This window comes from Grus americana, chromosome 5 (assembly GCF_028858705.1).
Source record: "Grus americana isolate bGruAme1 chromosome 5, bGruAme1.mat, whole genome shotgun sequence".
Taxonomy (NCBI): domain Eukaryota; kingdom Metazoa; phylum Chordata; class Aves; order Gruiformes; family Gruidae; genus Grus; species Grus americana.
Genome location: NC_072856.1, coordinates 60,045,504 through 60,068,691, shown reverse-complemented (window position 1 = coordinate 60,068,691; position 23,188 = coordinate 60,045,504). Strand labels below are relative to the sequence as shown.

Below are 23,188 nucleotides of genomic sequence, written 5' to 3'. Positions count from 1 at the left end.
GACATATGTGATCTGACCCTGAGACAGTCAGTAGATAGCCCACTCTCAGATACATTTGTAAAAGCATCCAACATGCTATCTTTCAACATTCCTTTCAATGACTGTTAAGCTAGCAAAAATGTGAAGTGTCACACTGCCAGCATCTGTGGGCGATCTGAGACTGTGCTACTGATGCCTACAGGTCTGAGGGCAAAATGCTATTCTGATCCATGCTTGCAATATAAAGGCCTGTCACTTTGGACAAATCGGTTTACAAATACGTGATGACAAAAAAAAAATCTCTTTATACAATGGCTACATTATATTTTCATCATGCCTTTCAGCCCAGGATCTCCACGTACTTTTCAGTGAGAATGAGCTGACATTAGCATCTGTGAAGTATTATAAGCAACAGACACATGGAGAAACTAAGGCAGTGCTTTGCTGTCATACCTAATTCATGGTAAATCTAGATCTCTAACCTTGCCACGAATCCAGTGATCAGGCAGCCTGAGGCTGAGTCAGCTTAGGAAGCTGATCAGAGAAGGAAACTCTTCCTTTCTTTATATTTATGGCAAGCTAGAAGCAAAAATGACCGCTGAAAGCAGGAGGGCTGCACAGTTTCTTCCAGCTGCACTACTTGCTTCAAATGAGTTACAGTACAAAGAACTGGCTGTGTCTGAGGAGGAAAATTACTCACTTGGGTCAAGATTAGACCGCTAGTCAGTACGAGGGGCATGAGTCTCAGTATAGATCTCCAACATTCCCAGTCCTATGCTCTACATTCCCAAGCATGTGTGTTAAACTCTTGGACCTTTTTCCTTCATCAGTTTCTAGAGATGCAGACCCCCCACATGCTTCCTTCTCCCTGTACAAACACTGCAGTATTTAGAAAAAGGCTCGTGTGGTGAAAAAATGAGGCTGTAGTTCCAAACTCAGAGGGAGCCAGACCACTGTCTTGTGAGGGACAAGTTGGACTCTTGCTTCTGAGGAAAGAAGCAGCTTTTGACTCCTGCTGCATCCTGAAACCAGCAGGAACTGCGTCCCACCGTGAAGCAAAACACTGCAAGCACAGACTTATACAGAACCTCAGGTTTTCGGTGGCAACGAGAACTGATTTAACTGCCTAACTCTCAAATCCCCTTGCTAATACTTCATTCTGCATGAAAACATATGTCTGAAATAGGACACCAGGCAAACAGTTGCACAACTTTGCTATGGTTGCAGCTGCACGTTAAAACCGTTAATGCCTCCTAAATTATATGCAGCTTTATTGTGCAGAAGAGTCTCTACCTGTTGGTACTCTCATTGCTGAACTCAAGACAGTCATTACCCTCTATCTCCAAGTACCAATTAACAATTGTGGTTATTATTTAATTATCTTGTTGATTAATATGAAATATGTTTATTTCCTTGTTTACATGCTACGATCCCTTGTTGAAATGATAAAAACTCCTCAAGAGAATGTCTTCAAAGTGCAATCAAGATATACATTAAATCCTGATGAAATAATTATTCCTTCAATAGATCTGGCTGAAGGAGCTCCTCTGGGAAGCATACGTGAAACAGAATGAGATACAAAGGACAAATTTACTCAGGAATTGTGTATTTAAGCACCTAACTAAGCACTAACAACTCAATGAGTAAACGCACCTAAAAAGGCCAAGCTAAGCAAAGTATATAAACAAATAAACAGCAAATTCAGCCTTTTTAAAGTATAGCATCTCTCAAAATAGCTCAGTAACACAGTTTTGGACCATTTCAAAAAGCAGATCAAAGATACCAAATCCATTACTAGTTGTCTTAATTTCCCCACCAAGACAGAACAACTTTCAAAGTGATGCACACTTTCTGCATCTCCACTGTTCAAAGGACAGTGCCATATGCTAGCTAAAGCAATTAACTGCTATAGTGCTGATAAATCCTCTTCCTATGAGTCTGGAGCGCCACGATTTTACTAAGAAATTTGGCAAAGGGACTACTGATGTCCATGCGAGATAACAGGAAACTGAAAAAGTAGAGGAACTGGAGTAGCTGTTGTAGAAAATAATCAGTGCTTTGATGGGCAACAGGCCAACTGCACTAATAATGATGTATGTGGTTCACATTTAAAAAGCATCTCGTCTCAGGTAGCAGTGCACAAAGCTTAATTACAACCTCTCTGTGTTTGAATGCAAGAATTACTTTGCCCAGCATTAAAATGAGGTTGTTTCCGGAGTTGGAACATCACAGACATCTTGTACCAGCAGTATCAAACAGCTTGTTGGGTTTTGTTGGGTTTGTTTGGTGCTGGGTTTTTTTTCTTTTTGTTTTGGTTTGGGTTTTTTGTGGGTTTTTTTTTTCCAGGAAAGGGAAAATTTAGGAATCTAATGGAAAGAATAGGGCAATTTAGACAAAATGAAACATCACTATCAAACTGTAGACTCTGAACATGAATTTAAGTAATTGTCATCCTCAGCTCCTACAAATAGCACAGTCAATTCTTTAACTACTACAAAAGCCAGCTGAGCAGCAGCTTTCACACGCTTTGCTTGGGGTCCTGGACTGGTCCAGGCAAAGAGCACCACATAAGGACTCATCAATCTCTATGCACTTCTTAACAATATACTTTGTGGCATCCCAGCCAAGTACTCATTAGGCCAAAATATAGGCCAAGCTGGTTTGGACATGGTCCCAACTAAATTAAATAAAATCCATCTTCACAAAACCCCTTACTTCAGTAAAATTCATGAGAGTATGTATTTATAGGGAGCCCCTTCCGAGACACTTCAGAATGCTGGATTTTCTGCAGTCCTTATCCAACAACCCGTTATTGAATTTACACCTCAGTTTCCAGTCCTTTTTTTCTCCAACATTCCTTTTCTCAGAGGGACTTTGTCCCATGAAGACAGGGAAGTCTAAGCTCTCATAAACTGGGCCCTTTTTTCCTAGCACCAGAAAGACAGAAGTCGGGCTCATAGCAGATCACTTTCTGTAGGAGCCTAATTAGGTGCCGTGCCTCTTTCCTGATTTGCTTCTTATTCTCAAATTTAATCTTGCACAGGAGGCCCTCACATCCATCTTCAGCACCACAGTGGGCTGTCTGACCTTCTCCAATATCAACTGCTGCTTCCTTGCAGGGAAAATTATGACCTGTAGGGCACACTATGCAAAACTTAAGCATTACAGTCGTTTGTTTTTCTGGGCATTTTCTAAGCATTTTGTCACAGTTTTGACACAGATGTATGCTTTCCACCTACCTTTGCTTTCCCCACTCAACCTCCACCAAGCACTCCTCTACAAAACATTCTTGCAAGGGAAACTAAGTTCCGCACTCTTATGCCTCTCTTCCAATTAAAGCATGAGAGACACCAGCGTATATTATTTTTACCTCCGGCTGTGAGATCTACTGTCTGCGTTTTGCTTAACTCTTTCCATCTTTAACAGAAGATGTCTCTTAAGATTCTCTGGAGAGTTCTTTTCTCATAGCTAGGTGTCACAGTAGAAAATAAAACTAATATATGGCACATGCAGGGCCACTGAAATACCAAATGACAAGGGACAGTCTCTAACCTGCTCTTTCCCTCGCGCAATTTACAGATTACTAGGTTTTCTGCCGTGCATGGATGAGACCAGTGAGGAAAAGCATGGCCAGATCAATTGCATAGTGCTCAGCATCTAGGGAATAAGACTCTGCAACAACAGAAGCTACGAAGCCTGCCCAGTAAAAGAACCATACAATTTTTTAATTTAAATTCTGCCTACGTGGTTAACATGACATTTCAGATATTCTGATGTACAGCAAGCTGCTTCTAGCTTACACTCACTGTACACGTTCTGCACATTATAGCTGTGAAAGTAAACAGCACAATTTAAATCCCTGAAGATCAGTGTTCCTTCTGGGCATAATTTCTCCATGAAAAAGAAAACTAGATTTGAAACTTTTATAAGTATGCAAAATTATGAATTTTTGCTTAACACTTTGTGGAATTTATTAAGCTTCAGAAGGCAGAGTGATGTGAAATATACTCTGGGACACATAGTGGAAACAGGTCAACTGAGAGATACACAGAGGATTTAATTGACACGGTGGGTTTACAGACAAACTGCCACAAGTCAGAAAAAGAGCTAGGAGTCCTGCTTCCCATTATTAGGCTCCACTGACAAAAATAATAACAGAAAACTTCTGCACATTCATTTCAGCATGACTCATTACATATTAACAGTTTTAGTGTTATTAGCTAGCCTTATCTGTCAGAGATCACTATTATTCATATTGTGAGAATGCTTAAGGGCTGCATGGAGAGGGTCAAGGACAAAGAACTGTACGGTCCAAGCCTTAAATATCCTGAACTTTGGAGTTTACTCAAGAGTACACTTACTCAAGAGTTTTGGTTTGACCTTGACAGCTATCACGGGAGCAATTTTTGTCCTGATTCTGAACCATCTGCAAAGCTTGCAAAATTCTGGACACAGGTTTACGCTGGGAATCAGTCTACTATAAAGCAAGACTATTCCAAACTTTCCCAGTTCCCAGCCCAATAAGGCATCACTCCGCCACACAGCCAGTATCCCAGGCCTTTCCCACTGCAAACCAGCTCCAAAGGAAGCAGTGGGAAAGTCACAGTCTGTCATTGTATCTGCAGTTCCAGTTATTGTTTCCTTAATTACTCGTCAATACAGACAACAAATAGACGGATGTCCTACAATACACTCTCCAGCACTCTGTCCTGAGCCTTCCGCAACTCACAGAATAAACTGGGTTGGCATTCTTACTTTGATTATCGCTATTACTGTTTGATTTGTGGTTCTAAAATTAGAAAGGTAGCACAATGAAATAATACAGTTGCTACCCAAAACCCCAAGTAAACTTAAAAATAAGCAAGGTATCTGTTTCCACTAACAGCATTAGATTTGGAAAATAAAATCTAGTTCGGAAAGAGAAATTTTTAAAGAGAAAACTGGGAATGTCTAAATCTGTCATGAATGTTTGGAAAGGACAGAAACTATCTGTATTTGTACAGTAAATTTTGTCCAAGGAGTCACTTATACATTAAATTTTGATGCTATGGTCTGTTTCTCCCTCTAGAACAAACTCACTAGGTTCCTGTGATGCATATATAGCTTCAGGATGATATAAAGGCTTTCCTCACGTTAGTACCATTACACAAGTACAGCAGCAAACCTTTGTTTGCTTAGCTGTCCCAGCAATGCTGTTGAGAAGCACTGCCAGGAAGAACAAACAATGTTCCTTGTTTCAGTGCTTCAACTTCCTCAATAAATAATTAGTTCATCTGGATCACAATGCACAGCCTCAAACAATGGCATTTTTATAATGGGTGATGGTAATAAAGTTCCAATAGAAAACCATTATTCTGAAACATTCCAAAATGTCAAACCACATCTAATATTGTGGGTATATTACCAAGCCAACATTATGAGAGAAAGTATCTCCAATATGAGATTAAGTTCATGCCTTGCCTCTTGCACATAGCATAATCTTGCAATTCAGGCTTGAATTTCAGCCTATCACTTTGAGTGACCTCTTAATTTTCTCTTACTATCTCTTATTAAAATCAGCAAGGCAGAAATAAAAATCAGCTATGTTGACATATTAGGAATATCATCTGCTCACAGCTGATCAGAGAAGACAGGTCCAGAAGGGATTTTAAGTGTTTATCTACATTTTCCCAATGCTCCATAGTAGGATGAACTTTACTTAATATATTCCCAATATATATTTGTCCAACTTGTTCTTAGAAACCTCTGGTGAAAACAAGTCCAGAGCCACCTGAGGCAATCAATTCGTTTTTAACTATTCTGTTAGAAAATTCGCACCTCATGTCTCTCATAAATCTGACTTGCTGGAATTCATGTTCCTTATTTTCCCCCATCTCCCCAGCAGACACGCAGAGCAGCTTATTTCCTTCTGCTGCAGCAGCTGTTACCTGTATGAAGACCACGACCACACCTCACTCTTTGACAAATGAAAGAGTCTCAATCCTTCCAACAGGTCAAGTTTCCTTGATTTCTGGCCATCTCTGTTGCTCTCCTTTTACTCTATTCACATCTTCATAAAGTACAGAACGAAGGCTTTGTGCAACAGTGAGCAGTAATTGAGACTCACCTGAATTCAGGCACCACACAGAAAGATCAGGCAAACTCAAAAAGACCTCTGGAAGATGACAAGTTAAAACAAACCTGCAGGGTACCCCTGACATCAGAAGAGCTTCCTCATCCTGCACAGACCCAAGACCTGATCCCTGCTCTCAGCTACACATTTTTATTTAAAGAGAAGCAACCAAACAAGGCAATTTTCAAGCACTCAAGCAATTTGCATACAGGAATACAAGAAGGAATTTTCACAGCTCTTCTCTGTAGTTCTTCCCCAGATTTAAGAAACACCAAAGAGCAGATCTTCACGAGAACCGACTGTTACACTCCAACCCCTTCTTCCGCTCTCCCAAAGCAGTGGTTTCTGAGGTTGCTGCTACAAAATTGTCGTGATGTCAGCTCCATATTCTCCTCAGCTTGCGGATTTAAGACACTTATCTGGCCAAAGAACATTGCTTCAGCAGCCAGGACCATGGCTCAGGAACTGACTTTTTTACATATATATACCAGAATAACAGCTAGTCACCGCAGCCTGCCACATACCATTTCCAGCTCTGTTCTCTAATGATGTTAAACAAAGCAAGAGCAGATGAACATATTGCTGTACTTCCATACTCGCTGTTTACAATTGTACCATATGACAAACTGCTGAAAACCTGCGTAGGTTAATCTTTATGTAAGCAAGACTGTCAACACCTAATATAGAAATATGTCAGTTCCCGGGCTGCACGCTGCACAGCTAGCTACGTACTGAAAACGCAGCTACCTGAATGCCAGCAATATTTCCCTGCTCTGTTTCATGAACTAACTGAGCTAAAGCAGGCAGAACCACATCAATCTAAGCACACTCCTTAGGCAAAAATTTGGACTTACTTGCCGGTGAGACATGGCATAGACTCATGAAACAGTCAGGTTGAGGAAAATAAAATTCTAGTCTCATTTGTATTCTATCAAGAAAAAGTAGTAAAGACATTTTTAAAACTACAAAGTAAGGAAACAGAAACAACGTTGCTAGCTAGCCCTTCATTATTAAAGTAATTACTTAAATAGATCACTTAAAATTTTGCCCTGCAATATCAGCTCCCACTATACAGAAAGAAACCGGTATCAAAATGACTTAGCAGGCAATAAATTACTTTTTTTACAAAGGATATTACACTCCATGCTATTCATCAAAAACAATCTGGTATGAAAAGCAAAAGCATTCTGCTCTTTCAGGCTGCTCCAGGGACGAAACAGGCATGTTCATGATTGGAAAGGATGAGAGAGAAAATGCAGAACATGGCTAACAAGGGGTTCATGTTAAGCACGAGGTTGAGGCAAACATCAGACAGGAAGGAGGGGGAAATCCAGTATTTTCACATTCCCGGTCACATATAGCAGTCTGAATACAAGTTAGCATCCGTGACTGTAAAGCCTCCTTTACCATAAAAGCTCTGGGGTGGGTTATCTTTTCAGGTTACCTTCCTTTGCCCCAACACACCATCCCCACAGACAAACCTTTCTTATCACCTCTGGCTCCCTCAGTTCCACATTTTAGCGCACATCTAGAAAATCCACAGAGGATCCATCCCTTCTTCAGCCGGGTTTTATTTCAGATGCTTAATCAAAGGCTTGACACCTATACTGCCAAGCAAATAACTTCTCAGGGGGGCATTTACTTATTCCTACTGTTAGCAAGTTAAATGGGCACTGACAGCACTAAATGATGCAGTGGAAATCAGAAGTCACGTGCCATGCAGTGAGTATTTTTAAGCAGCGGAGGGACACATGCGCTTCTTAAAGCCCAGAGTTCCTGTGATTTATTTAACTGACATCAGTTCTTAAATGATACTTCTCAAAGGTATAATAGGCTGAAATTGCAGCACCATTTAAAATAGCACTTTGCGGGAAAATGGAAGATGCATGTCCTTCCATCACTGCAGGCAGAGTTCTCTCACTGTTTCTAACCCAAAGATGCTAACTACAAATTTCAGCAGAAATAAGCAACTCCTGAAGACCTTGACGCTTGAGACACACTATCAAAGAATATTCTGAAGCTTGCCCTGGACTCCCAACTAGCTTCACTAATAACATTTAGATTAGATTAATTTTATGCTGATTAACTTCCACTGAGTCATTTCTTCACAGTAAAAACTCCATAGGACACTGCTTCTTAGTAAGTGAGCTACACCACCGAGGACAAGAAAAGCCCAACAAAGCAGAAAGCAACCCCAAGAGTGTCACTCTGTGATGACCAGCAAAGCAGCACTAACTAATGCTGAGTGAGGTACTGGCTAAGCTCTTTGAAATGTTCTGCCAAAAGAAACAACTTCCATCCTCCAGCAGGAAGGATGAGGGAAGTTTCAGAAAGCCAAAATTCACTGCTATTTCACAGAGAATTTAAAAGTACTTTCAGAGTAATCCTGCAGTTGGTCAAGCAAGCAGCTATAGTCCTGGTGCATTATTTTGGCCTGACATTTCATTTTTGTTATAAATGATAATGTGGGATGCCTCATTTTGCCAATAGCACAAGCAAGCAAAGCAGTCTTGCTCAGAATAGAGCCAGTGTCACTTGACAGTCCATCTGCCCTGCAAACCGTGTCCTGCACACAGTACACGGAGTGTTAGAGTGACTGCGAGTCAGCCATGAGAACTAAATATTCAATTAACAATCAGTCTGATTTTACTCTTTTGCCTGCTAAGTCTGTCTGTCTTAACAAAGTATTAAAATAGTAAAATACATTATTGGAAGAGTCTGAAAGTCACTAATAAAGTTGTAGAACAGGTGCAAACTGTCAAATTACATCCCTGCAGGACAGTCACCATTATCATTTTACCTATGGAATGCTCTGTTCTGACTGCAGCAAAACCACCAGCACAGCTGCCACTGCCGCCGAGCTGAGGAGCCCCAAATAACAGAGTCAGAGCAAGCACTGGTGTTCAGCAGTCCAGGAACCAAAAAAGCAGGCAGACTGGGGGGGCTGGGGTGGGGGGGAGGCGAGAGAAGTGTTCCTCTTGACAAACTGGGAAGGGCAGAAAGAAGGGAAGAAACCAAAAGGAAAAAGAGACTCGGGTAGCTAAAGAACAGTGAAATTCCTTGTATTCAAGAAAACAGAATAAGCAGGTGTGTTCAGTTACAGATAAATTAGAAAATACAGACAGGATCGTATGAATAATCCCTTAATTAAGGGAAAAAATAATAAGTTCAGGAAAGCAGAATATCAGAGAGAGGATAAAGTAAGAAGAAATACCTGCACATCTCCAGTCAAGGTTATCCATAAATACATCAGACTTTTCCATAGTTTAAAATCCCTTCCACTGACCACTGCTTACCCCTACAAGTAAATTCAAACTTTGGTGGCTCTGGAGGCACAGATTATCCCCTCCAACATATCTGTGAGCACATCTGTTTTAAATTATTCTGCTTTGCTCTTCCTCCTGGACATCATAAATGTCTCAGAATATAGAGCTAATCCAAGATGCAACTGCTGCAACAGAGCAGTCTGCACTGATCCACCTAGAGCCGCTCGAAAGGTTGCCACATCTCCTAGAGGGGCTGCCTCAGTGCTCCAGAACCTCCTCTACTACCCATCAAGGCACTCAGGCCTGACAAACCTTAGCCCTCCCCAGAGGCAGCCTCACACGATAAAGATCTTTAAGGCATCTGGTCAGCAGGAAACATTGCAAGTGTTTTGCTGTGCCCCAATTCAGCTTTTGCTGTGAAACTGGAGTAAAGACCTAGAACACCCTCTCCAAAAATCCCAGCCTCACTGAGAGGTTCCCACATCACTAGATCCATTTTTCTCCCCTCTTTCACTGTCTCCTCCTTTTCCTATTTCCAACCAATCTGTTGGCACCAGCCTTGCTCCTTGCTTCATTTTGCCACCTCCAGTGTAGCCCAACCTGCGCCCATATAACCCCTGTGACCTATGGTGTCCAGATTAGGATTCTCCTCTCAAACACCTCCCTGACACTGATGTCTTGCACGATCTCTCCTCGGTTCGTACCATCATCCCTAACCCTCTACATTGGGGAGCTTTGTTTTCCGAGACAAATGACTCCTAGGTGCCCAGTGCTGTTTCATCCGGTTACCACTACCCTTGCGTTCTCAGCCAATTCCATTCAAGCTCTCTCAAGTCCTGACTATTGGGTCTCCACCACAGCCTTCCCCCTCTAATTAAATAGCCGTATCCAGATCACAGAGCTACTGGCCTTTGGAACATTTTTTCATGCTTCAGCAGCGCTGATGTGCAAAACTCTACCTTCCCTTTCCTCTCAGCTACTCCAATTTCTTTACCTCCTCCCTTCGCTGAACTACAGCTCTGTGTCTCTTCTCTGTTTGCTCCGTCAGTCTCTCAGTCATCATGGATGAGCTCTTCATAGCAGGGAGCCTGGCTTACCGTTTGCTGATAAAGCACTGTGTAAATGGATGATGCAGTATTAGCAATGATACCAGTAATGTTCTGCTCTTAAACACGCTGTCCTGAGAGTCATTTCTGTCTCCAAGAACAAAGCCTACTAAATTCAGGCTTATCTTCTAATTTATTCTCCTTACAGCCTAATGCGAAGTGAGATATACCTAAAGCACACGCTGTTTTGTTTGTCCATAATTATAGGCAGTATTATGCTGCCACAGCAACTAGGAAAGCTTAAGCTGCCCTAAGACGATACAAGATACGGCACAATGCCGCACACCCTGCCCTGTCTCCTGTCCCCACATAGCGCCATGCTACGCACAGGTCATGTTTACTCTCCGGGGACCGCTAGCAACCACATTCCAGCAGCCACAGCATGGCACCGGCAAGACGAGGCAAGCCCTTCAGTGGCACCCGCTCCGTCTCCATTTGCACATCTGCATAAGGGCTTTCTGCTTTCCCCAGCTCCATGCAGAGGAAGAGGGGGCTGGGAAGGCATCTCCTTCACCAGCACCATGCAGTAGGGAGGACGCTCTGCAGGGACCAGGCTGCTCCAGCCCACTAGATTCAGAGGAGAGATTCATTAAGGGGAAAAGTCTAATTATATATCTGGCTCCCCTTGAAACAGCTGGATGCTCCACTTCATCTGCACATCTGTAGCTCTCCCCCAAGCTGCAGATTGCTCAGGCACCCTTCCTGACTGGCTTGCAACAATGATCAAATGTTAGCAAGAGAAAGCGGGACAGTGTGGGGCATTTAACGAAGAAGGGTTGATGCACCAAGCGGCTGTTGAGTTGCGTCAATGCCAGCGAGCCATCACACCCCTGCAGAGCCCCACAGCTCCCGTGACACTGCTACAACACTGCAAAGTAGGGACAAGCCATGAATGGGGTTTTGGGTACACCTGCCAGCAAGGAGGTCTTAATTGGGAAGAGCTGGTACCCTGCTTTCCTAGGTAATTAATTCAAATTTAATTTTCCCACATCACCTCAACACAGGATTTCTTGGGCGTGGGTTGTGCTTAATGAGGAAGCTTTAACAACTGACTCCGCTTCTTCCCTTGACCTGTCATTCACCAAGAATTTACCACGGTTACCTGTAACTATAGCAAGCACTTCTCTTGCAACCTCACAGACTAGCTTAACTACCACAGGTCAGCACAAAAAGGTCTAAGTCAGGATCCAATGAGTCACACGTTTTCTTCACCTTTTGGTGAACTACTACTTATTCATAACCCAGTTATCCACTTTATCTGTCAAAGAGATTTAAATTGTGCCAGCTCTGCACAAAGCAAGATACCAGTGCATCCCAGCAGGGTACAGGGCAAAAGTTTACAGCTATTAAATACACAGAACTGGTGAACTACATTATGAGCTTAGCAGAAATATAATTCTTGCTGTTAACAGGACAGCGAATGACAGGCTGAAGTGATTTAGCTAGAAACATCTTAAACATGGGAAAAATGTATGTTTCACTTTTTTGTGCTTTTTTCCCCTGCATTAAATTCTGAAAGTACTGATAGTCATGGAATAATCAGGTTTAACAGGTTAGCAGTAATATATGCCTCAAGTGTTCCTAATACATCATAATCTTCTTTCACAGAATTTGCATCACTGTCAAACCGAACTACTGATTTTCGGTTGATGCTTTTAACATGTTTCTATGGTTACTTTCCAAGGTCGCATCACAGAAGCCTGAACAGCAGTTCAGAAAGACAAAAGGCATTTTGCATCCTTCACCATATTAAATAATTTATGAAAGTTAAGGCATCCGCATGGAAAAAAAAATCAGAAAAGAATAGGTTCTGAGGTTATTTTCTCAGCAACAGTTTGAAGCACACTAAAATCAATATCTCTACAAAAGCCTTCAAGAACTAGACTATTTGACTAACGTTCCATATGGTACAAAATGCTAAGGAACACATTCTAAGTTTAGATCTATATGCACAAGCCTACATGAACTGCATGAATGGACCTTAAAGCAGAATATGTAGACATCTAATCTGCTGCTGTCAGCTTCATCGTTTAAATCAGGCACTAGGCATTGTCTCAGGAAGTATTCTGAATCTAAAAAATGCAAAAATAAAACTGAAAAAATGAAGTAAAAATGGTAACAACAGCCTTTATTATTTCCATCATTTTTCATTCAAAGCCACGCAGATTTAATCTGTCCCTGAAACGTTACAAATTTTGACTAGTGTAATGAAAGCTTGTACACAAAATATCTGAATTCTCTGCCTACCGCTACACTAGATCAGAGTTTATTGGAACTAATTGAAGTGTCTGAGGCTTGGAACAAAAACACATTAGTCATTTAGTGGTTGTGCTAATATTGCTATGCCTTTCCTGCAGTTTCATTAGATACAGACTGCTTCAATATCCTAATCATATGCTCAGTCACAGCACAATCAGTACGCAGAGTACTGACAAGCTGTCCCACCATGCCTAAAGCTGATAAGGTGTCTGCTCTATGAGTAACCTCAATTATTGACTATATTTTATGGTCAATCTAATGACCAAATGCTTATCAGTGAACCATCAGGTGCCTGTAATAGGATAGTGACCCTTAGTTTCTATGTACCATTACTGCTCATTAGTGAATAATTAGATTCTTTAATCCACAACTCAGAGGCATTAAAATATGATGGAATATCCTGAATCTAGAAAAAGACAACTATACTTATTTTAACTCTTAAGATGTTCGATTACATTACTCAGAGATTGTATGTTATATCTTGTTAAGAAGAGCTGCTTGTAAAAAGCATATCATGTGTAATGTTTTATATCATGTGTAAATTGACACAACTTTCCCAAACATGCAGGAATATGACAGGAGTGGAAAGATAATGGGTGTGATTCACCACTGTGATTCTCCAGATTTATTAACTTAAATGGTTTTAATCTAGCAAAGCCTGAAAACTAGTGAGTGCACAGTGAGCGCACTGAGATGTTTGGAAGACTAATTTGTCAAACAAAAGCAGGGGGATGCACGGGAAAGTAGCTGCAACTCTACAGCTATTTCCCTGCTTAAAAGACAGCAGTCCCATGGCAGCAAGTGCAACCCTGTGAGCAAACCAGTTTGAAAAGATGTGAGAATAACCCAACATCAAACAGGATTAAAATTTAAGAAGGGGGACTTAGTACAGTTTGTCTTCTACTCAACATTGCTCAGAGTTGCTTGCTTTTATACATATTTTCTTCTAAACAGCCTGGATTCCCCCCAGCTGCCCTGTCACTGCTCAAACCTTCCTTCCAGCTCGCCCCTGTGCACCGAGGCCAGACACGGATGCTCTCGCCGAAACGCCATACCCCCACCCAGCAGCACAGGCGGTGCTGCCACTACTGTCACCAGCCACCAACAGGCAGAAAAAGCACGTTAATGCTGATGGCTTTGATTTCTCCGGGGATGTGACTCTCCTCCTGAGGGACTGGTATTTTCTTTTTTGGCAGATAGCCCATTAACCTCTTCAAGTGCATGCCCGTTCTCCTCCTCCTCGCCGCCCTTCTGCCTGTTCATGGAAACACTAGTTCCTCTCTTCCTCAGGTGTCCGGGTGACAAAAAAACCCAACAGCTTATTGCAGCTTTATACCACAATATGCCAATATTTACTTAGTTGCAAGCATAGCCCACAGGAGGGTCCTACAACTATCTCACAAATTTTCACTTAGTAATATAAAGTTTGTTCAGGTTCCTTATACAGAAGAAAAAACTGGAAATAGGTATAAAGTGTGGAGCATTAAGCAAGGCATGGCTCATGCCACATCAAGGGACAAAAACCCCAGCTGCATTCTTCTTAAATCTGAAGAATGCAAGATTAAACTTCTCCTCCTGCATTTTAAGGGTAAACTGGGAGCCTCTTCAGAGCCATCCGTGCCTATGAGCTACACTTTTTGCTCTGGCTTTCTTATTTTGTCAGTGACCTACTGAGAAGCTGCACTTTCTGCTAAATCCTCTGGTCCTTCAGTAACACGACCATTGAGTAATACCTGGCAATTTCCTTGTGTGACACAGTCAGATGTTAATCAAAGCTTTCCTCCTTCTATGACAGATCAGAATGAGTAAAAAAGCTTAAAACTGATTTAATTTCTTAATACGCTTCTGTCTGCTGGCTCTAATATTTGGCTTTGATTTTAAATACTTAGCACTTCCATGCTAGACACTCTGCATTTCTAGGTAATGAATAAAATACTTTTTTTTTTTTTTGAAAAGCAGAATATAATTAAGCTTGAAGAAATTAAATATGACATTCAAGACATTCAAATGAGAAAGAGCTTTGGATGAATATGTAGATTTGGGCTGCACATACGCTTAACAAAATCAATGCATTCACTGTCTTAGAGATACTCATTTTAACCATGGGTACTTCTTATCACCAGGTAAATGTTTTGCTGCAGCTCTTAGCTATTATTTTTCAGGCGAGGACATGAAATCCCTGTACAGTCTTTTGAGAGTGTGACCTTACAAACACAAAACTATGACTCTCACCGAGAAACAAACTGGAGTAAAAAAACAAACCAACCAACCAAAAAAAAATTGCACAGACCACCTTCCTTCCCAGGCACAAGACAGCTCACAAGCAAGAGTCAAAGGGTATTATTTCACTGCATAGAGACTCTAGTTTTAATGTGAAAAAGACATTTATTTGCTGCCAGGAAACCATGCCACAGCCCAAAAGCTAATTGCGCTAGGACCTGTACAAACACAGTTAATGCTGTTTCATGAAGACGAAGACTAGAATCCTTTATTTATGTGAAAAAAATCTGTATCTAGTGGTGTTGCTGACAAGTAAAACACAGACACAGTTTCCACAGGCACCCTACGAAGGCTTTGTCTTCAAAAGTAACTAACCCACACCCCAATACACTGAACGTTAGTACACACGCATATTTTTGCCTAGCTGCTTTATGACAAAACAGCCCTTTTCCCAAGCTGAAGTCCCAACCACAACCTCTTTTGTAAAAGGCCTCTTGTAAAAAGATGGAGGTACAGTAGATTTGGTCAAAGAGGGGGCACCAATTGAAAAAAATAAATATATGTGTGTATGTGATTATCAATATATTAATTGCATCTTTTCCAGTAGAGAACAAGGAACAAAATGCGCCAGGCTCTGCATAACACAAGTAACACACTGGCCCTGCTATGAAGTTCACAATTTCAGTGTCTGAGGAGAGAAACATGGTAAGGAAAGAATCAGCAAACACAATGAACAGGGACCACAGCATCACGCTAGTGCCATGACTCCTCTTTCATCCCTGGGTGCTTGCTGAGAGGATTAGCTGTACAGAGATGAAGGACATTAGTGGATGCCGCTGCAAAGGATTCAAGGCAGGGATGACCTTCTTCCTTCATGCGCTCGAGGCTGGATGGTGCAAAGGGCAAGAGGAGATGGGACTGGAAAGGCTGTAGCAAAGAAGCCTGATATCCCAATCAGCCAAAACTGTTGATATCCCAATATTCATCGTCCCAGGATAAGCCGCTTCCACCCCAGTTTCTGTCAGCATCTCTCATTCATCCTTGAAGATTTCCTCCTCTTCCTCTCCCCTCCTGCTGAGGACTGCATGGCTTGAGGGTGGGAGGAAGACTCAGCATGGAAACTTTGATCCATAAGGTCTCCATGCCAGGAGGAGTCGAAGAGAAGCAGCAGTGGGAGAGGGAGCGTCTCCTGAGGTTAATGCCGATGGTGATGGAGCAGCCTGGCCAGGACTACACAACAGTACCCACCTGAGGACCTGCTCAACATAGTTATGACTGCCATGGATCAATAATGAACCTCGCTCCCCCATCCTTTGTGAGATTTTCTGCATTTCAATTTGTATTTTTAATCACAGTTATAACTGAACTTGTTTCTTTTAGGGAACCTGAGATGCTTAGATGGGTTCTGGAATACTGAGAAATGAATGCGGAAATACATTAATCAGCAATATGATGAAAGATCATGAAAATGCTACAAAACTAATTCAGATGACTGATAACTGTTAAAGGAAAAAAAATTATCTCTCACTTAAGTATCTCTCTCCAACAACCACACAAAAAGAAACAGAAGTGCTTTGTGCAAAAAATTCAACCAGTCTTGCTCTGTGGTTAAAAAAATTGAAGAGAATCAATTTTGAACAGAGGAAACATGGGTAGGGAATAAGCAATGTACTAATGGGTTTTAAAATGTTTTAGCTAGCACATAGCTGCTAAAGCTATAAAACTCTGATTCACTCAAGGCAAAGACAGATTCATGAGAAGCAATTAGGGCCTGATTCAACGTACAATGATGTCATTTGCAGTCTTGCTGCTGACTTCAAAAATCTTTGCATCAAGCCAACAACAATCATTAGAAAGGATCTGTTGCTTTACAATAAAACCAGAACTGAGTTTTGCTGACCAGTGACAGAAGCATAACTGAGAGAAAAGATTTTGGATTTTATTTCAGATTATTAGGCACTGACTTTTTTCTCTTAATTCCAAAGAGCGTATTTTATTTTCTGTGTTCCCCAGTGAAAGCTGCAGTCTTTACATTTGCTTACAAAATACAGGTTCACACTGAAATGAATCCGAAGTAGATTAAGCTAAACCAGACCATTAATACCCACAATATGAAATACAGCAATGAAAATTATGCTGCTGTCCAGTCTAGGTCCTTTGGAGAGGATACATCTGTCCTTATTTAGGTAACTAAACAAGAAGAGAGATGTCTGAGCTTTTCCCCTTACCTTTCCTCTCCACTCCCACTGATTTCAGACACCTATCTTATAATGAAACAAACCGTCGTTTGCAGGCAACCATTTCTTTGTGTTGACTTCAAACCTGCGGCACTTAGCACAGAGACAAAACACTAACTTACACGCAGCACTCTTGGGGCAGTCATTTCCCAACCTCCTATGTACAGACACTGTGATATGTAGGCGTACGATGCTTAAGACTCACTGTACTATGTTCTTCTAAAACCAGGACTTGGGAAGTTGAGCTCCTTCTGAGGTCAGATTGTAACTTACAGTAAACATCATTTTTTTTAATAATGCAAAACATTGTAAAGATCAAGGAAAAGGAAACAATACAATTACCATCATCATTACATGATAAGAAGAATTCTCACTCAGTGCATAAATTTGACTTTAATACCATTCACAGATATACATTTTTGAATATTGTCTCAAAACATGTTCAGTTCTGAATTAAAAAAGGAGTTTGGAATGCAACTACAAAGCCCTGAATTTTGTTGTTTTAAATACCATCTGCTTGACAGCGTATTGCATTTAATCAACATTGCTAATTACAACAAACATTTCACAAAGAAAACTAACATATCATTTTCATTATAAGACCCAAGAAGGGGGGGAGAAGATTGTCCTCAGCTACTGCTAAAAACAGAACGTCTTAAACTGTTTTAACTGTTGATACCAACTACGGAAAAACTTCTACTTGCACACATAGGCCATGCTGAATATTTACTGAATAAAAGTCTAACTTTTATTTATTTAGATCTGAGTGAAAAAACCTTGTTACTTCAGCTTCTGCTCCAAGGAAATCTACAGAATAACAGACTTGCTACAGGTGTAAAGGTCCATTAAGGACTAGACAAAGACCAACACTTATTTTCTTGGGTTTTGGTCAACAGAAGTTCCTGCTTAGGTCTCCAGAAAGAGAAACAGGCTGCCACCACCACGTTCCTGCTCCCCGGTGGCACTGGAAAGCCACAGTCATGACCAGGTGACCAACTCCACCTCTCAGCAACCAACACCACACTCTAAACCTTCTACCCATGACAAGGACTCAAGAGCATTTCACAAATGTTTGAAGACCCACGAGCAGTTACAGAAACCAGAAAGGTAAAAAAATACCTTATGAAGAATGAAGCCGCCGCTGAGGTACCTGCCGAGACCCCGGCTGGAGCAACCAGGCTCTGGGAGGCTGCCGAGCCGCCTGCTCCCGCGGGGTCGGAGTTGTTCTGCCCTGAGCTGATCTGAACATTGGGACCATCCCGGCCACTTTCTGGTGCTGGTTCTGCCTGGGGAAGAAAAAAAAAAAAAAAAAACCAAACAACAACATATATATAGGTTAATACGCTTGCTGAATGGCCACGACGGGGAGAAATCTCGTGCAGCACTTCCAAAGGGTGTCTTTGCAAGGGTGAAGGCAAAGATCAGCAGTGGCTGAGAAGCAATACAGCTGGACAAGCGTACTGCAGTATGTCCTGCAACAGAGAGGGTAAAAACCATGACTACAGCAGATGAGCAGAAAAACAAAGAGACCCTTTGTGATGGGTAAATGCACAGTTAAATAGTTTGACAGGCATGAAGAAATGGAAAACGATAAGCAGAACCCTTTTGTTTTATAGTGTTATTTAGGAGCTCGCAGAACTGTTTATCTGGTTCAGTTATAACTGTCAGGAATTATTTCTCAGTGGCACATCATCTACAAGACTTATCTGCTTAAGAGGAACTAACCAGTCACATTTGTAACATGTTTCCACGTGAATAACCCCAAGAACTAAATAAAAAAAAAATTGATTTTTTAAAACATATATACAGCCCTGCTTTTCAGGATTATCTATCTTATCAGCACAAGTACACGGCATTTTTGTCTCCTGAAAACCGTTCCAGTGGAAGAGCAGGAGTGACCAGAGATGCATCTTCTCCAGCATAATGCATCTGCAGCATCTGAGACAGAGTTTGGAGGGAGGGTGGGGGGGCGATTGTTTTGGGATTTTTGCCAGAAGATCAGACATCTGTATTGTGAAACTGTGTCATGTCAATATCTTCATGCTTAGGCCACCAACTCTTTCAGTACCGAGTTCAATTAAGTCCCATCAGTCAAATGCTCATTGACAGTGCTGGGAAGGCCTCCTTTTAGGAAGAACCTGCTCTATGTCTAGGAGCACTGAAGATTTAATTAAAGACGACACCACAATAAATATTTGTCAAAAGAGTTAATTGCTTCATGTATGGTAATATATGATGTTTCTGTCATCTGAAATACTACTTTGACATTTCCAACTAATTAGCTAAAATAAATTCCAGAAAAGGAGACAGCCTTGTAATGAAGCACAAACGCAATTAAGTACTTCCTGGGATGCCACCAAATTTTAAATTTTGTGCTGCCATAGATCACGTTTTACAACTACAGATATGCAGACATGGTAATAGAGCCTTCCCGGTTACATACACACCCTCAATTTTCTCATACACTGACAACCCAAAACAGAGTTTTTCTCACGAGAACTGAGGCAACCCCATTATTAGGTATCAAGTAAAAAAAAAACTCTGCCAACCAAGCAGTGCTCAACTGGTGCATGAAGGGTCGTCTGGAGTTTCATCTGGACTCACTCCCATAGGCTGAGTGCTGAATTCCCAGTTCCCAGCAGTCAACGAGAAGAAAGTGCACCCAGCTCTTTTGAAGGTATTCTCTTTAAAGATGAATACTATTATCAGTATTATGGAGTGGCTGACTAATGCTTTACCATAGGCTGCTGCACAAAAAAGTACTTTTATAAAGCTCACCTAAAAGATCTGAGACTGAGACATAGAAGAATATTCATGCAGATTAACTAAATCCTAGTGAAGCTACTCATGCTAGAAGCCTAACTGGAACCTTTGACTAACCCTCTGCAAAACCCTTCACTTCGTAATACAGAAGTCTCAGGAGACTTAGCGATGCAGGCAAAAAGGCAGTGACCCAGCAGTGGTAGAGATCAAGACTGGCACAAGAAATGGTATGCCGGCAATATGAGCACGTACTTGAGCACTAACAAATTGAAGCGACAAATGTGTGGGTTTGACCTATACCAGCCATGGAAAGTATATGGCATGGGGAAAACAATGCAGATTGGGAAAGATCCAAATGTGACATCTGAACTTCTGAGTTACGTGAACTGATGCAAAGCGCTAATAATTAGCGGAGCTTACTACAGACTTAGCAATTTACAGGCTAAGAAATCTACACCAGAAACTCTGGAGCCAGTACACAGGATTCACAAATTGGCACACCAAGGGGCTGCCATGCACAGTGGCCAGTGGCATGATGGCCAGCAAGAGAAGGAAACCCCTACTAGAAGCCACTGGCAGGCTAACATTAGTGTTTGAATAATCCCATATGTTCTGCCAGGAAGACAACTGTAACACTGTCACGTGTGCTGCGCTCTCAGACTAAAAATTACAGGGTCAGAATGACTTCCCAAGACATATTTTTTCCATTCACTTTCACCAGGGGCTATATTAGAAGACAAGACCTTGAAACAAAGAAAATCACACGTTTAAGCAAAATATTGAAAAAAAGAAGGCAGAAGCAGCAACATGTTTCTAACCAATAATCTAAATGATGGCATAATCTGAAGCTAAATAGGAAATCTGCAGCGTTAGCATGAAACATCAGTGAATCTTACAGCAAAGTGTAACAGATTTGTAAGAACTTACTGGAATATGTTAACAGATCAATTCCTGTAAAAGCTATTCAGACTTAAGAACATGAGCAATGTATAACATACACTCTTTTTTCATCGCTTTTTTATTTCTATGAGAAATTAGCAGCCTACATTTCTAAGAGACCAATGATTGTGGACATCAGGCATCCAACTTGAAATATCGAAATCAAACTTGATATTTCAGATACCAGATGGCTAACATACTTTCCAAACCAACATATCTAAGTTGGATATCTGTGAATTGCTATTCCCACATTAGACACTTTTAAAAACTCGAACTGTAATTTCTGGGTAAATTTGGAAGTTTTATTCTCAGTTCTGCCCGTGCATGAAAAGAGGATGAGGGGAAGCCAAGGAGAAGGCATTGATTCTTGTAAAGGAGGGGAAAAGTGAAGACGTGCAAGATCAAATCATCAGAAGACTAGCACAGAAGACAACCCATACCTTTTTCATTGTTGTCAATTACCCAATTAGTATTCTTAAACACAGAGGTAACATCGGTTTTGCTGCGTGGTGAGAAGCTGAAAAATCACAAAACAAGTTCTTCCAAGTTTAGGATTTATTTCAAGGACTGCTTCCACGGTCCAAAGTGCAAGCATTTTTCAGCGCAACCATGTTCAGCTCTCCCTGAGACAGCTACATCTCTCAGCTGATGAGGACGGCTCAGGTATGAGGAAATTTGTCAGGTCCAAGTCATTTGCCTCGAGGCAGGAAAACTAAAGACAAGTAATGGGACCCTCCTGCACACTCAGATTTGTCACACCATGGTTTCGGCTTGTGTCACTTATAGCTGCTGAAGGGGTACGGGGATAATGGGGCTTTGTTTTTAAAATAAATGCAGGAATTATTTCATGCATCTCCCTCATCTCAACCCATGCTCTTCTGGGGATCGTGTGTTGAAAATATCATTCTCTAGAGGAACAGGAGCAACTTTGCAGGATTTTTTTTTAAGCACACAAGTCAGCACAGGGAGAAGACTCCAGTCTGCAGCTGAGAGGGAACTGCGCTTCACAGTTTACTAAATTTTCATAAATCACTCATGATCAAACACAGGAATCACAACCTTGTCATTATAAAGTGTTACTGACTGCACTGAATATTTGAAGTGTCATAGGTCTCTGCATCCAGAGATTAATGTTTGCTTTAATTTTTTAAGAGAAAGTTTTGTGGACAAAAGCCATTAACCCTCCGGAAAGCAGCTAATCCTCAGAGGAAGGATTTCCAGAACTGCTCTATAGGACCCCTTCCCTCTACTCTCTCTGACACCATATGAAAACCAGCACCAGTCAGAGCACAGCAAGGACAATGCTTGAAGATGTCACACCAGGTGTTTTGCACATTCAGGAATGACTGATATTTTGGTGCTTCATCTCGGTGCTGGCATCGTGGACAGGAGGGTTTCCGTACCGGGTCCCAGCACCCATCCTGAGGACATGGGAGCAGAACTGGACATGCTGCATTCTGTCTGGCAGCATCCATACACGCAACTGGTTGGCAGGGCCACAAGAAGCCGTGACAGCATGAGTTGTTCCCACTTAAGATGGCCAAAGGCTGGGGGGAGGGCCAGAGGTGACCTGGCATCCTCAGGCTGTGGAGGTGTGCTGGGGAGAGCAGGAGCATCCCCTGCCCCGTCCCCAATTCCCAGCACACAGGTTCCCTGCTGTGACCAGATGGCAGGAAACATCTGCCCAGGTTTAAACAAGTCAGACTAGCTCAAAATTACACTGTAGAAGTTGGCCATAGATTACATTTCCAGGTACACAGTACACCGCCAGGCCATTACCCTCTAAACGACAATTACAACTCTAACAAGCTCTTTACAAGTCTGAAGTGCAAAGCCAAAAACTAAGCCATAATGTTTCCAGTTTCCTGAATATTTCCATTCTCTGGACAGTGACCTTTGTCCAGGGATCCAAAAAAGCCAAGCTAGGTGCTGCCACTTTGTCTCTAACTCATGCAAAATAGGTGCCTGGTGACAGGCAAGAAAAGCATGGGAATATAAAAATCTAGAGAAAAATAGATCAATCCCAGGATTGCACTGCAATGGTAAAAGAAAACTATCCAACAGAAGGTTGGATAGTAATCAGATATGATGTCTAAATATAAGTATTGAGAACAGATCGCAGAAGAGGGAATGGAGAAAATTACGAAAGCGTCGACGAGTCTGATACACATCTGTGTAATCCGAGTCAGAACTCAATACAATTTATTTTATTTCAGAAAATTGGTCCCATAATGAAAGCATTCAAAAGTGAATTGCAGGTGAAGCTCTAGCAAGATCAAGCCTGAGTCTGTACTGGGGCTTTCCTTT

The 23,188-nt window shown here is 41.6% G+C and overlaps 1 protein-coding gene across 2 annotated transcripts in view; it reads right to left on the bottom strand.

Moving 5' to 3' along the window:
* Positions 1-23,188, bottom strand: part of KIF26A (kinesin family member 26A) — a 100,809-nt gene that overhangs the window by 31,675 nt on the left and 45,946 nt on the right. For both annotated transcript variants that reach the window (XM_054827975.1, XM_054827976.1), the window contains one exon: positions 18,299-18,465. In XM_054827975.1, coding sequence (XP_054683950.1) covers positions 18,299-18,465 — 167 coding nt within the window. The remainder of the gene's footprint in view (positions 1-18,298; positions 18,466-23,188) is intronic.